The sequence below is a fragment of the Rosa rugosa genome, chromosome 6 (assembly GCF_958449725.1).
Source record: "Rosa rugosa chromosome 6, drRosRugo1.1, whole genome shotgun sequence".
NCBI classification, from domain to species: domain Eukaryota; kingdom Viridiplantae; phylum Streptophyta; class Magnoliopsida; order Rosales; family Rosaceae; genus Rosa; species Rosa rugosa.
The window spans coordinates 24,901,334-24,915,160 of record NC_084825.1 but is presented as its reverse complement, the minus strand read 5'-3'; the positions used below and the strand labels follow the sequence as shown (position 1 = coordinate 24,915,160).

Below are 13,827 nucleotides of genomic sequence, written 5' to 3'. Positions count from 1 at the left end.
ACAACGTCAAAGTCCAAGAGGAAGACGATCTGGTCGTTCTTGGATGGATGTCGATGTAAGAAAGATAACGACGGGAGAGTAACGCCGTTAAGAGAACTATAACCCTAACAATGGGGTTTTTGAATTAATTCCTCGAACTAGAGAAAATTAAATGTAGAAAACAAGAGAAGTTTTTTCTCTCGGATCTTTGCTCTGATACCAAGTCAAACAGAATAAGAAATATTGACATAATGAATTCTTTCTTGTCTATTATTCATCTACAGACGAGGTATATAAAGAAGATTACAGGAATACAACTGACTTACGTCTCTATTTTCTACCACACATAGAATTGGTAAGTACTAACTATGGTATAACTACAATATATTACACTCCTAATACTATGCCATGACTCACGCTAGCACTATGATCCACTATCTGAGTATTGATGTGTTCATCTGCATTGGATACTTTGTTAGAGAGGGAGCTTCTTATAAGTTGCATAAGCTGTCCTCCACTTAGGGATCTAGCTGCGCTTATCTTTATGACATGCCATCTATCTTTAAGGGACAAAATGAAGAATAATATAAGAGCAGCAGCTGAAGAAACCCCACTAACTAGGAATAAACCTAGAAAGCTGTTGAGGTTAAGAGTGCCAGGATTAGGACTACTCGCGTCATCTGAGATCTGAAACCAGGCCTTTTCCATCTCTAAAAGCTTTCCTTCTTCTCTTAAAATTTCAATTTGCCTCGACATGTCATGGACCAATTTAGAACCTTTAGGAAAAACCTGAAAGCAAGATGAATAGGAAATAATAAGATTTCAATTTGATTACTACATGAAAATTGTTGTATATAATAGGGAAAAACATCTGAAAGTATGAAAAACTAAACAATGCACGTGTGACTTTTAGGGTGACTCACAAAGCCAAAACCATTGGTAGTTAACTTGGGCTTAATCATGGAGTAGTCAGCAGGATACTTTGCTAGGAAGATTTTGAGGTATGGAATTTCTTCAATGATAGCAGAAACACCACCATGCTTACTTCCTCTTGATAAAGCATCAGCAAATTGTTCAACTGAATCATACAACTTATGCCTCAGGCCTCCAAAAGTTGCAAGGTCAGCTATATAGTTACTTCTTGAGTTTAAATTGATCTGTTTAACTGTCAACATTGATGCTAAAGTTGCAGTATAACTGGATGTCAATATAAGCACTACAAAAACCCAGACGATCGTGACAAACTTGGCCAAGTTGTTCAACAACTTTTCCCCTGCAACACTAGACAAATTCAGTTCTATAGTCTATGCAAGTTCCGAATTAAAACAGACTTGTATGATTTCTAATCATCGCCATTTGCCTACGACCAAAATAGCAGATTATAAACCTTAACATCCCTAAATTGAAGTCTGCGCATTCATTTGAATGGTTGTAAGCACATTTAGTTGAATAATTGTAAGTATCATCTAATAGATTTGAGTCATGAACAAAAGAAATCATTTTGATGAATATGGCAATGTAAAACCGGAAATAAGAAAGAAAAAAATGTCACTTCTCATTCCTTTCCTAATAAATCAGAAACTAATGAGATGGATCTGTCACAAAAGGGTACTCAACTTTGTTCGACAGTCATGCTTCTAAATTTTATTAAAACAAAGTTATGAATTTCAAATAATGTCTCAATTAGTCTTCATTTCTTATTCAAAATCTATCATACATGGTGACAACTAATAACAACTAGAAGTCAAATCACGAACAATATTCCAAAACATTAAGTGAGCATTGGGGCAGCAGGAAACTTGCAGAAACTAGAAGAGGTCAATAGCGCTAGAGCACTTACTATGAGAAAACACGAGGGTTGAGAAGGAGAACCAGAATATTGTTCCAAGTTGCTGTGATGTTGATCCCTGGAACTCTTGGTTGACAGGACGCTCAATTATCCACACAACAAAACCCGTTAGGATAAAAAAACCACCACTTGTCATCCAAAGATTTGCTGATAGAGGTTCCAAGAAAACCCACATGTTTTCCTTTTCATTCCGTACTAACATTCCCACCCCCATGTCAGTAAATGGTATTGTAAAATCAACATACAAAGATCTATTTGGTGTGATCGTTATATCTCCAGCAACAGCATCATATGTCTGGTTTATATACATCCCAATTTGTCGTAAGTAAATGCACAAATCAAACAAGAACTGAATTAAGAGTAATTAGATCTACAAGGATATAAATCTAAACTCAAAGAAGCATAAAAATTTAATGTTAACTTGAAAACTTGGTTCAACTGTAATAGTTTAAAGTAAAGTCAACAAAATGTTCTTTTTCATGGAAATATGAAACACACCACCAACATGACTTGATACACTCCTATACTTGATATTGATCTTAGTACCTATATAATAACCATTGGTATCTTTGCGTAATGATAACTTACTAGATTTAATCAAGTGTTAAAAGACAGAAGTAGCGATTTCAATGTGTTAACAATTTTCTTTAGCATTTATCTTTCCTCTCACAGTCTCATGGTCAGGCATGTTTGTACTAATATAGAGAAGGAGAAACCAAAAATGAAAAAGAATGTAGACAACTGGAATACTGATACAGGACAATGAAGTTATTTTGTTAGCTATATTTGGCTAAAAGAGATGTATATGTAGTTTAGTTTTTGAAATTTGCTCCAATAAGATAAGCTAAATCCCTAGCTAATTAAATTGAACGTTAGAAAACATAACTTTTAGCTAAATTCTCTCTCCTCTCTAGCTAAATATAGCTAGAGAATTTAGCAAAATTAGCTAAAGAATTTAGCAAAAGTTAAATTTAACTTTTGTTTAGCTATTTTGCTGGAGTGAAATATTATCCTAAAATTACCTAATATTTTAAATTATTTTGAAATAAGGAGTGTGTTGGAGATGCCACATTGTTGCAAATAGTTAATCAACAGAATATGAAAATAAAGTGATAAAACTTTGTGATTTTCAAATCAAGCATACCTGTAGATAAACCTTGTAAACTAGATTGTTGTACCGCTCATCTAACAAGAAATCCTCAAATGGAATAAACTCATAATGTACTTTATAAGGCAGTCCTCTAATTGCAGCTTCGAATACGTCTATACAGAAGCCTGTAACATGAGTTCTATTCGTTTGTTGATCATGCTCCACACGCACAAGTTCCTTGAACCCTATTTTTACTGGAACCCCAACTTTTAGTTTAATTCCACTCAGTCGCCTCTTGGAACTTCTCGAGATGGTTGATGATCCTCCAGGCCATATGATTGTTTCCAGATGGTTTGTGGAAATTGCATTCCTCCTGTTACTAAGTGGGAGTGACTCTTTCGTGATTTTTTCTTCTTCATAAGGCCAAAATCCAACTCTTCTCACCCCTGTTCCGATTACGTTCACTATCTCGAATCCATTTGAAATCAAGTTCCCATTTGGATATCGAACTTCACCACTTAAACCTTCAAATCTAGTTTGTAGAATCTCTCTAAGAAGCTCAGCTCCATGCTTGGAGGATCCAGTAGTAGAACTTTTGATTCTTGTCCTCTCAACTGCTTCTGATAGAGCCCAAGTTGCATCATATGCCCAGATTCCATCTGCACTCAACTCCCTACCTAGTTCCATATCAGGCTCCTCAATGTAAAATTTTCTCCTGATTCTGGAAGTAAGTCTGTGGAGGTTGGTTGAAGCCGGAATATACGACTTGAAACCCAGCACTCCTTGCATAGACTCAATGACAGATAAGTTCATAGATTGCAAGAAATTCATACTAGTTGATGTCATAATCCAGGCATACCCTTCTCTCATCATTCCTAACTTTTTTGCATTTAAGAATAGGCAAGGCATGAGCACATGGGACATATGCACCACAATTATCCCAGTCTTCAATGTCATGAGCTTGTGGAGCTCCTCAATGATTTGTTGATTTGTTGAGGAGGCAGATATGGAACTCTTATATGAAACATAGATATTTTTCTCCTGGAAAGAACTAATCAAAGATGGAATGATGTTGTATGCATATTTTGTGCTCTCATATAGAAGGATAACATCCTTCCATTTGTACGTTTTAATAAGGGAAACAATTCCCATAACCTGAGAAGTTTCATCCTGTCTGATCTCAATGAAGAAGGGATATAGATGAGTCAGAGGAGGAGAAGCAATCAGTTGAGACAGAGACAATACTGGGACTTCAACTCCTCCTAATTCTTCCAATAAGTCTGCTTCCATTCTTGGTTCTGCACTAATTATTGATTCCACTTTGATGTTATCCAAAAGACTTACAGCTGCATTGGATAGCAAGTGGAGGGTAAAATGATTAGGAATTTGTTAGAGCTAACTATTGATTCTTTGTACACATAAATGCATAATAAGAATGCAAAAACAAGTATATCAGGACTGCAACTTTGCTTGTAGTTATTCAAGGTTAAAAAATTCCGAGCCGTTTTTCCGTTTCCCGTATTTGTAGAAACCATTTGGAAACATTATTGCAAAGTTTTTGTGAAGTTGGAGAAGAAAACAACACGAAAGTGGCGATAGATATGAATGAACGAGGGGCATATATGAGAGCCCTTCCACTAACGGATCCTTTTTTTGGTCTTTTTTAGAGATAGGGCATTATACCAACTTTTCGATTACATTTCACAATCTCAACCGTTCAGTTTTTAGGTCCTAATTTATGGATCATCTCTGCAAATTTTCAGTCAAATCGGTGATCGTTAAGGTATTGAACTAGATTAAATCAATGGATGAACTGAATCTGTCCAACCTGAACCGTTCATACATATAATTGTAAATCGCAGTTTTGAATGCCTTAACGATAAACAATTTGGCTGAAAATTTGCAGAGGTGATCTACACATTAGGACCTAAAACCTGAACGGTTGAGATGCCAAAATATGATCGAAAAGTTGGTCTAATGCCCTATTCCTAAAAAAGACCAAAAAAGGATCCCTCACTAGAATTAGGACCTAAAAACTGAACGGTTGAGATGCCAAAATATGATCGAAAAGTTGGTCTAATGCCCTATTCCTAAAAAAGACCAAAAAAGGGATCCCTCACTAGATATATATAGGGCCCTTCTAGTGAGGGATCCCTTTTTTGGTCTTTTTTAGGAATAGGGCATTAGACCAACTTTTAGTGAGGGCCCTTCTAGTGAGTTTAGCCCCTGTATTTATATATATATATATATAAGCTTTTTGATCTCATTTCGGCATCTCAACAGTTCAGTTTTTAGGTCCTAATGTTTAGATCATTTCTTCAAATTTCAGCAAAATCGGTGATTGTTAAGGTATCAAACTAGATTAAATCAACGGACGAACCAAATCTGTCAAATTTGAACCATTCATACTTATAATCTTAAATCGTCATTTTGAATACCTTAATGATAATCAAGTTGGCTGAAAATTTGCAGAAGTGATCTACATATTAGGACCTAAAAACTGAAGGGTTGAGATGCAAAAATATGATCAGAAAGTTGGTCTAATGTCCTATCCCTAGAAAAGACCAAAAAAAAGAATCCCTCACTAGAAGGGCCCTGTGTGTGTGTATATATATATATATAAATAATAGAGACCCAGTCATAATCAAGAATAGCTTACCAGCTGATAGAGCATGTAGAGCTTTTCCATGGGAATCCCTACTGTGGAGAACTACTCTTGTGCTGTAGTTGTTGTGCAGGTTGTAGAAATCAGACAGGGCCATTGAAATGCAACTGAGAACAAGTTTTGCTTCCCTTGATCCCATATCAAGAATCACACCAACGTCAACCTCGTCCGCAACACTAGGACTGTTGTAATGCACTTTTTCATCAACTTCAGCACACAGGAGACCCAGGAAGCAAAATAATATGCAGAGGAGTGAAATTCCATACATTTGAGCCATATTACCTACTGAAAAACTAATTTATATATATTGTCCCTGAACAGTTTAGCATGAACCTACTCGGTGAACCATGTGTTGTGTGTGTGTGGGTATATATAGAATATGTGTATGCTAGCTAGTTTCAACTTTCAACAGATGCTCTATATACAGAGACAAAGGCAAGAAAGTCCTGTAAGACGTTCAAGGAAGCAACTGTACACGTCGGTGATAGTCATGGTAATCACTAATTAATCAATGATTAGTGAATAAGTGGCATCACAAATACAAGCAAATTAATATTAAAAGCCACAAGCCTTTCAAAAAAAATATTAAAAGCCACAAGTTCCAAACTATTCCTCCTCAAATTTCACCATAATATTAAATCATAAAACAAAGAAGTTTACAAGACCGTAGAACAAAATGGCAAGGCAGTCCAATAACAGCTACATGACACCCACTCCAATCCAAGTGATGACAACGTGTCGTTGTAACATTGCACCATTTATTCATATTAATCTAAATTACTGATTACAGTCATTACACTAGGAAAAGTCTTTGGTTGGACTGTTGGAGAGTGGATCTTGGGTTAGGCTGTCCGTGTCAACCTCAAAACAAAATAGTTAAACTAATTGTCGAAACCTAGGTTGAATAAATCTTCGACCAAAAAAATATTAATTATAGCTACAGACCCATCCATTTTCATACATAGCGGTCAAGATTAAATTAGGAATAAAAATGTGTTACATTGTTTTCATCTCAACTTCCTAGAACCCTGCAGTTTTTCAACTGATTTAAACAAAATGAGGTTCAAGCCAAGATTTAAACAAGCAAAGCACTGCTAAAAGCAACACCTTATGGCCTTTTCTGAACAAATGTTTGCCTTCATGCAGCTACAAGGGAACATATAGACAGAGTTACCCTTTTATTTCTGGGTTATAATAGTCCCAAAAAAAAAGTTCGAAAATTCAATCTATATGTTTTTGAATGTGTAAAATTCCAAACATTGAACAACTAGATGAATGGGAGATCAGTACTTCCAGAGAGCTCACATAAAAACAATAATGATGTAGGAAGAGAATTGGCCCGTTTTAGTCGAAAAACCATAAAAGTAAAGAAGCAGTCTAGAATAAAGAAGAGTGATTAGAAAATAGGTAACTCATCATAATGAGGTTACTAGCCGTTGAAATATACAAGAAGATTTAGTTTTGGACTTTTCGGGTTACTCGTGCAAAAAGTCAGGTCTTAATTGTGAATCAGATTTGGATCAACTTTTGGCCAGAATGTCCATTTGAAATGCATGATACATTTCTGGAATGGGAACAATGAGATCTTCAAGACACTCCCTTTAGTAGCCCTAACAGATTTAGGCCAAAATATATCATCTTAAATATTTGATTCAGAATTTAACATTTTTAGGCTAGTTTTGCATTTGTTTTAGGATTTTTTTAATTTTTTTGTTTTTAGTTTCCTTTTTAATTTGGATTCTTTAGGATTTTTTGTTAGATTATGATTATGATTGTAGTTATGACTTGGATGCCTAAATAAGCACCATCATGCTTTGTATTAGGATCAGTTTATCATATCAAGTTTAATAAAAATGAGAGTTTTTCTCAAATTCTCTTATGGACTCCAGATTTATCTTTTTGCTTGTAAACTCAGGTTACTACCAACTGCGTCAAATAATCATTAAAGAGACAGAGAGAAAGTAAAGAAACTATTCTCCGACAACTAAGTTGACTCGTTTTCCTCATCAACTATCTGGGCATTAAAGAAAGGGAAGATGGAAGTTGCAGCTTTTGAACCCATCATCAATATAGCGACCCAACTGTGACAGCAGGTATCGGAGCGAAGACCATGACTTTTTCATGGATTCACAGCCTCGACTTGACCATTGAATAGACTATTTCTTGGTTGACTCAATGTAAATCCTTTGTGTATGCACTCCACGACATTTTATGTGGTGAATTTGTGAAATTAAGTCGGTAAATCCAAACAACATTTTTTTTTCCCTTCAAAGAGCTTGGTCTGGTACTCTGGTCTATAATCTGTAATGATGTGGTGGCTGCTATTATAATACTCTGAATTTCCATTCTTAATTTCTGATGATTTTTCAGAAATTATTAAGTAGTTGTTAGTACGATTTCGTGGTTCAAGGGTAGAGCGGAAGTGTTTCGGACGAATAATTACTCAAAACGTTTTATTTTCGAATGGTCAAAGGGTTGACATTTTATACGTTGAGTTTCTCTAAAAACTTCTCTCATGAAAGTCGTAGAGCGCGTCGATATGAGTTTGTGGACATGCGGCATGTGTAAATCGGAGTTCGTATAAGAAAGTTATGGTCAGCGGAAGTTATTTTTATTTTCAGAAATTTTTGGTATAAATAGCAAGTTTCCGAAAATAGTGCACACAAAACGAAACTTTCCATTTTGGTACTATTTCCAGAAAATTCCAGAAATCCATTCTCTCCCAAACTTCCGTCTGACCCGACCTGAACCCGGCTTCTCAACCTGGCCGGAACTCGCTCCTCCGACTACGGCAGACCACGACACCAACCCAGATCGCTTCCTCTCCTCCATCCGGTCCTCCCCACGGCGGTCTCTTGCTCCTATTCTCACCCACGGCGGCGCATCAAAAAGGCAAAGTTTGGCGGCGACTGACCCAATCGGTACGTTCTCCGATCTCCGGCGACTTCTGGGCTCCAAACCAGTCTTGTTTTTCTCGTGGAAGCCTTCTCTTTTGATCCTTTGTTGTGGCTTTGATCGATTCTCAGTGTAGAGCTGTGCAACTCAAGGTGAACAGTGATTTTTGGCTTGCAGTGGCGATCTAGGTCGAGTTAGGCTTCGTTACAGGTATTAAAGTTGATCCTCTTAGTGTAAACTCAATTTTGGATGGTTGGATCAAGCTGATTTGGAGTTTGGCACGGCGGCACGTGCGTTGCTCGTGCAGCCGCCTGTGGCGGCGTGTCCGGTCATGTCTTGGGCAGTTTTTTTACCTCATTATCATCTATTTGTCGATAGGAGCATTTTGATATATGATATGTAACTTTTGGAGATCATATGAGCATGTTAGGGTTTTTGATGTTTTCGATTCACTCGGTTTTCGATCCGTGAGGATCCGACCGTTGGTTCAACTTGTTGTTTTGACTTAACAATCGTAGAAGTATTTCAGAGACTTTGGGTGATCTCGGATGAAGTTTTGCCTCGATTGGCTTTACTTTTAGGGTTTTAGTTCAAACAGGGGTCTGAACTTTAATCGCTTTATGATTCGTATACTAAGTTGAAACCTATTTTACTTAGGTGATTGAAGGAGAGTGTTTGGTTCTTTATCTCGGCTGTAAAAAGAAGACGCAGTGGGATTTAGAGGTAAGTAAATCTCACGAGGTTCATTTATGAACCGAGTTACTTTATTATTTGGAATTACTTTATAAATTGTGAAATCATTTTCGAAAATAAATATTTATTTTAAATTATATTAACATGATCACCTACGGTTCATGGGTAAGTTAAAATGAAGTTTTGTTATAAAAAATTATTTTTCTCGGATTTTGTGATTTGCGAACTAGAGTTGGTATTAGTGGCATTCCTGAGTAAATGACTATATATATATATATATATATATATATATATATATATATATATGGTGTGGTATTGTGGTGAGTACAATAATTGTGATTCTATTCATGATATTGTTTTGAGACTTTATTCTTTACGGGGAGCAATATATCGTGATAATGATGATTTCTACTTTGTTTTGGAAGTGCTTGGAGTGTGGAAACTATAGTTGAAATGAGTACATGGTATTTTTGGGTCTTGAGTGACTCTTTAAAATGATTTGGTCTTTGTACCAAGAGTCTAAGTACCGAGGATCATAGTAGTGATCGAGGACGATAAATCGTTTGATGGTTTTGTGAAACCTTTTGGGTCTAGTGTGACCGTTGCGAGTAAATTAGTGACATGTGCGGTGAATTAAAGGATTTTCAAAGTATTATTTCTTTATCATCCAAGAAGGACTTTGTTGTCCAGAAGGACCATGATGTAGGCAACATGTGTGGTGATTGTTGTTGTAAAGTGTGCCAGTGGTGGTGGAGTTAATTGTTTTCATCGTAATCTCCTGAACTAAATTATATGCAGGGATTACGATCTTTCTGAATTGTTTGATTTTAATGTAATCTCCTGAACTAAATTATATGCAGGGATTACTTTATGTTTATATTGCTTGATTTCGTTCGTGAATTCCTGAACTACATTATATGCAGGAGTTATGGATTTAGTTTTGATTATGAAATTGAAGTAGAATGGTTGTTTGAGATTTTTAGATGAGTTGGCACGTCTTTGAGGTGACAATTACATCTTCTACGAGAATAGGAAGGGGATTTGAGTGATTGTGTTGTGAGAATTCTATGTGATCTCACAATGTCTATATATTTGTTTCCAAGAGGAAAGGGTTATGATTTTAAGTGTAAATACTCGGTTGACTTAGGGCTTGGTGGTTTGGGATCATAAGTTGTGATATCATATATTGGTGATTTTAATCACGAAGTGGGTTATTGAGTATGACGTTGATGTAAAATTGTTGATGAGTGTTTTATTTCTTTTTGATGTTAAGTGAGGTATCTAAAGCATGTGTTTGCTGTTATGATTTTTGGGTTTACTCATACAAGCTTAAAAGCTTACCGGGTTTGTTGTGGCAACCCGGTGTACTATTCAATAATGTAGGGGTTTATCCTCCAGGTTAGGGTGAACGTGGTTGAGGCAGAGAGCTTCCTTGTTGTTGCACTGGTAGATTTAGTAACCCAATTTTGTTATGCACTTGTTCGTCTTCCGCTGTGTAATGAGCGTCATGCATGAGTTTACTTATTGAATTGTTGTTTCAGTTTAATTTGTAAAATTGGTATAATGTAATATGTGACCTCTAAAGAACGAGTCGACATTGACATTGATGAGCTCGGTTTGTTTTGTTGCTTAGTTTAATTGAAAAATTTTCTAAGTGTTCTTTTGGGCTTGTTAAGTTATCGCGTTTCGGATTCGAATTTCTTTATTTGAAATTCGGGGCGTGACATTTTGGTATTAGAGTGTAAGGTACATATTTGGTGATAATCAGTACTACTCGAGTGATGGCCTGTTTGTAGTGGATCCCCATCATATACTCTTCAATATTGATACAGTCATTGGGTATGTTGGAGTGTTAGGTGTCGTCTAGAACATTACGTCGTCAGAGCATAAGTCGGCTCTGTAGGTGAAGTGTACGAGCTTCGTGTAGCTTCTTTTGAGTTTTAGTCTTTTGAGGAATTAGAACCTCTAGATTGAAACTCTAGTTAGACTTAGAAGATTTTGATTTCAGATGTGTATCCTCCTTGTATTAGTATCTCGGTTAATACAGTCTTTGTATTAAACTTATGTACGAGCTTCGTGTAGCTTCTTTTGAGTTTTAGTCTTTTGAGGAATGGGAACCTCTAGATTGAAACTCTTGTTAGACTTAGAAGATTTTGGTTTCGGATGTGTATCCTCCTTATATTAGTATCTCGGTTAATACAGTCTTTGTATTTGTCTTATGTATGTGTTTAAGTTTTATACATGTATTAACCAAGCGTGCTATGCTCCTTAGGTGATGGATCCTCTGAGAGGCAGAGCTAGAGGCCGAGGTAGGCCCTGAGGAGGGGACAGAGCTAGGGGTAGAGGTAGGATCCCTCATGTGGAGGAGTTCTATGAGGATGAGGTGGAGACATCGCATGTTGAGCAGCGTGCACCACCTGTTGTGGATGTAATAATAGATGTCACTCGTCTGTCGAGATTGGTGAGGGAGATTACGAAGCTGGAGCAGTTGCATTTCAGGGAGGTGCAGACCACATGTTGGCTGATCAGTGGATCAGGAACATGGAGAACTACTTTAGTATGGTCATTGATTACACGCATCTTTATGCATGTAATGGTATCTAAAACACTAGAAATAAGTTAATTCTCAAGTCAATTATTATGTAATTAATCTACTTTTATTTATTTTGTAGAAAATAAGCGGAGTTGCGGAAATCGAGAGAAAATGGCACGAAAATGAAGCAAAATTGAATTTCCGAGAAAGAAATGAAATTATTGATGCGGTCAACCACGGTCAAAATCATAAAAGGAGCAGAATGCAATTATTCGTAGTTGTGGGCATGCACTTGAAATTACAAGGAGAGAGAAATATATATATATATATATATATATATATATATATATATATATATATATATATATAAAGGTTGTTGTTTAATTAATCAATCAAATGATTGATTGATTAAGCCCAAGGAAATGGTGCTGCACGTTTGGCCTCTTTAATTGATATTAGTGTGGCTGACTTTTCTCTCACCCCACTTGCAGACCACGTGCCACTCTTTCTCTCACAACCCACAGAAAATTAGGTCATGGTATCCCTATATATATACAACCCATCAGACCACTCACACCAACATCTACAACGCCGCACCACAAAACAGAGGCAGCCATTTGGGCTGCTCTCTTCCCCATCTCTACTCCTCCATTTTCCATATTTTCTTTAGTTTTATTTTAGAGATTTGAAGGATTTACTCACCCAAAGCTTCAAAGATTCATGAAAGACTTCTCCTCTACAAGATTCAAGACTTGGGTAATTGTGGGAGTTGTAAATCAAGACTAGTCATGCTAGCTTTTTAGCTATTTGTGACTATTCTTGTTTTCTCCTACACTTCTCTTCTCTTTTGTATTTGAATTTTGTAATTTTGATGTCTATGATTATGGGTAGTGAGTAATTTCCTTGTTGGGGGTTAGGGTTGTGTCCCTAACCCAAATTTTGTGTAAAAGATGTTTAATTTAATGTAATGATGCAATTTTCATATGATGGATGCTTATATCTATTTTTGTTGGGTTAAAATGCATGTCTAGGAGCCTAGTCAACTCTAGGGTGTGTATTTTGAGCATGTCTAGGACGGAGTTAGAGGTTTGACCCCCTCTAATTCCTAAGCTAGAAACCTGCAATTTCGTATTCGAGGGGTTATAAACATGGTGATTTACACCCGTTGCGTGATTGCGCGGGCGGGTCGCTTAGTAGTCTAATTCCTCGATCTCTACGCCTCTTGATGTGAATTAGTGACCCTTGAACCGGCTCTAATTCATGCAAAGTGAGTTCCTACGGCCCTTGAACCGGAGTAGGAATACCATGAAAGGAAATTTCGGTCCTTGAGCCTTGAACCGCCTTGGATACGACTACCGCCAAAGTAGGAATTTGCATCTACATTAAATTAGCTTCCGACACATAGAATTTGGGTGAAGGAACCTCCCTAACACCCGACATTCCCATTTATTTGGTTACACTTTTATTAATTTATTTGCATTTTTATTAATGGCTTTACATTTTCATTACATTTTGTTAATCTAAAATCAACTCTCAAAATATTGAACTCCAACTCATTGTAAATATTCATCACTAGGCTCTTAGTTTTGATTAGGCTTTGGTGAAAATCAAAGCCGAGCATTGCTAAGGCTTGGTGCCTTAGATTAGCATTTTTATTTATTTTCTTTTTTTCATTTTCCTTTATTTGCTTAGTGACTCTAGTTCCGACTATCCAAGGATTGTGGGTTAGCCACTAATCCCCGTGGTACGATAATTTTGGGCTTAATACTTCCCTATCTTGACACGATTCGTACGCTTGCGAGAGTTTGTGCATCAAGTCACCAAGCTTCTGAATAAAGGAGGAGAAATTTTTAAATGTAATGGTACGTGAATCACCCCACTAGGGTATCTGTATGGTGCCATTCTGGCCTAAGTTATTATATATGAATCGAGTACTACTTATTTCAAAAAAAGATAAGCACATTCACTTTATAACTAATTAAAATGATCAAAGAAATCAAAATGAATTTGGAAATTTCTAGAGATCTGTATAATTTGATATGAAAAATTACCACCCATAAGCTCCTAGGTTTGAAGTCAACCAAGTTGTGTATGATTTGGCATATACCATGTTTGCATTTATA

At 36.5% G+C, this 13,827-nt stretch overlaps 1 protein-coding gene across 1 annotated transcript; it reads right to left on the bottom strand.

Annotated features, from left to right (window-relative positions):
- Positions 1 to 343: 343 nt before the first annotated feature.
- LOC133716467 (glutamate receptor 1.4-like) lies at positions 344 to 5,860 on the bottom strand. Its single transcript, XM_062143175.1, has 5 exons — positions 5,578 to 5,860; positions 2,973 to 4,264; positions 1,820 to 2,123; positions 903 to 1,252; positions 344 to 768 (listed from the first exon to the last, which is right to left on the bottom strand). The coding sequence occupies exons 1-5, from the start codon at positions 5,858 to 5,860 to the stop codon at positions 367 to 369; spliced, it is 2,631 nt and encodes an 876-aa protein (XP_061999159.1). The 3' UTR covers positions 344 to 366.
- Positions 5,861 to 13,827: the final 7,967 nt, after the last annotated feature.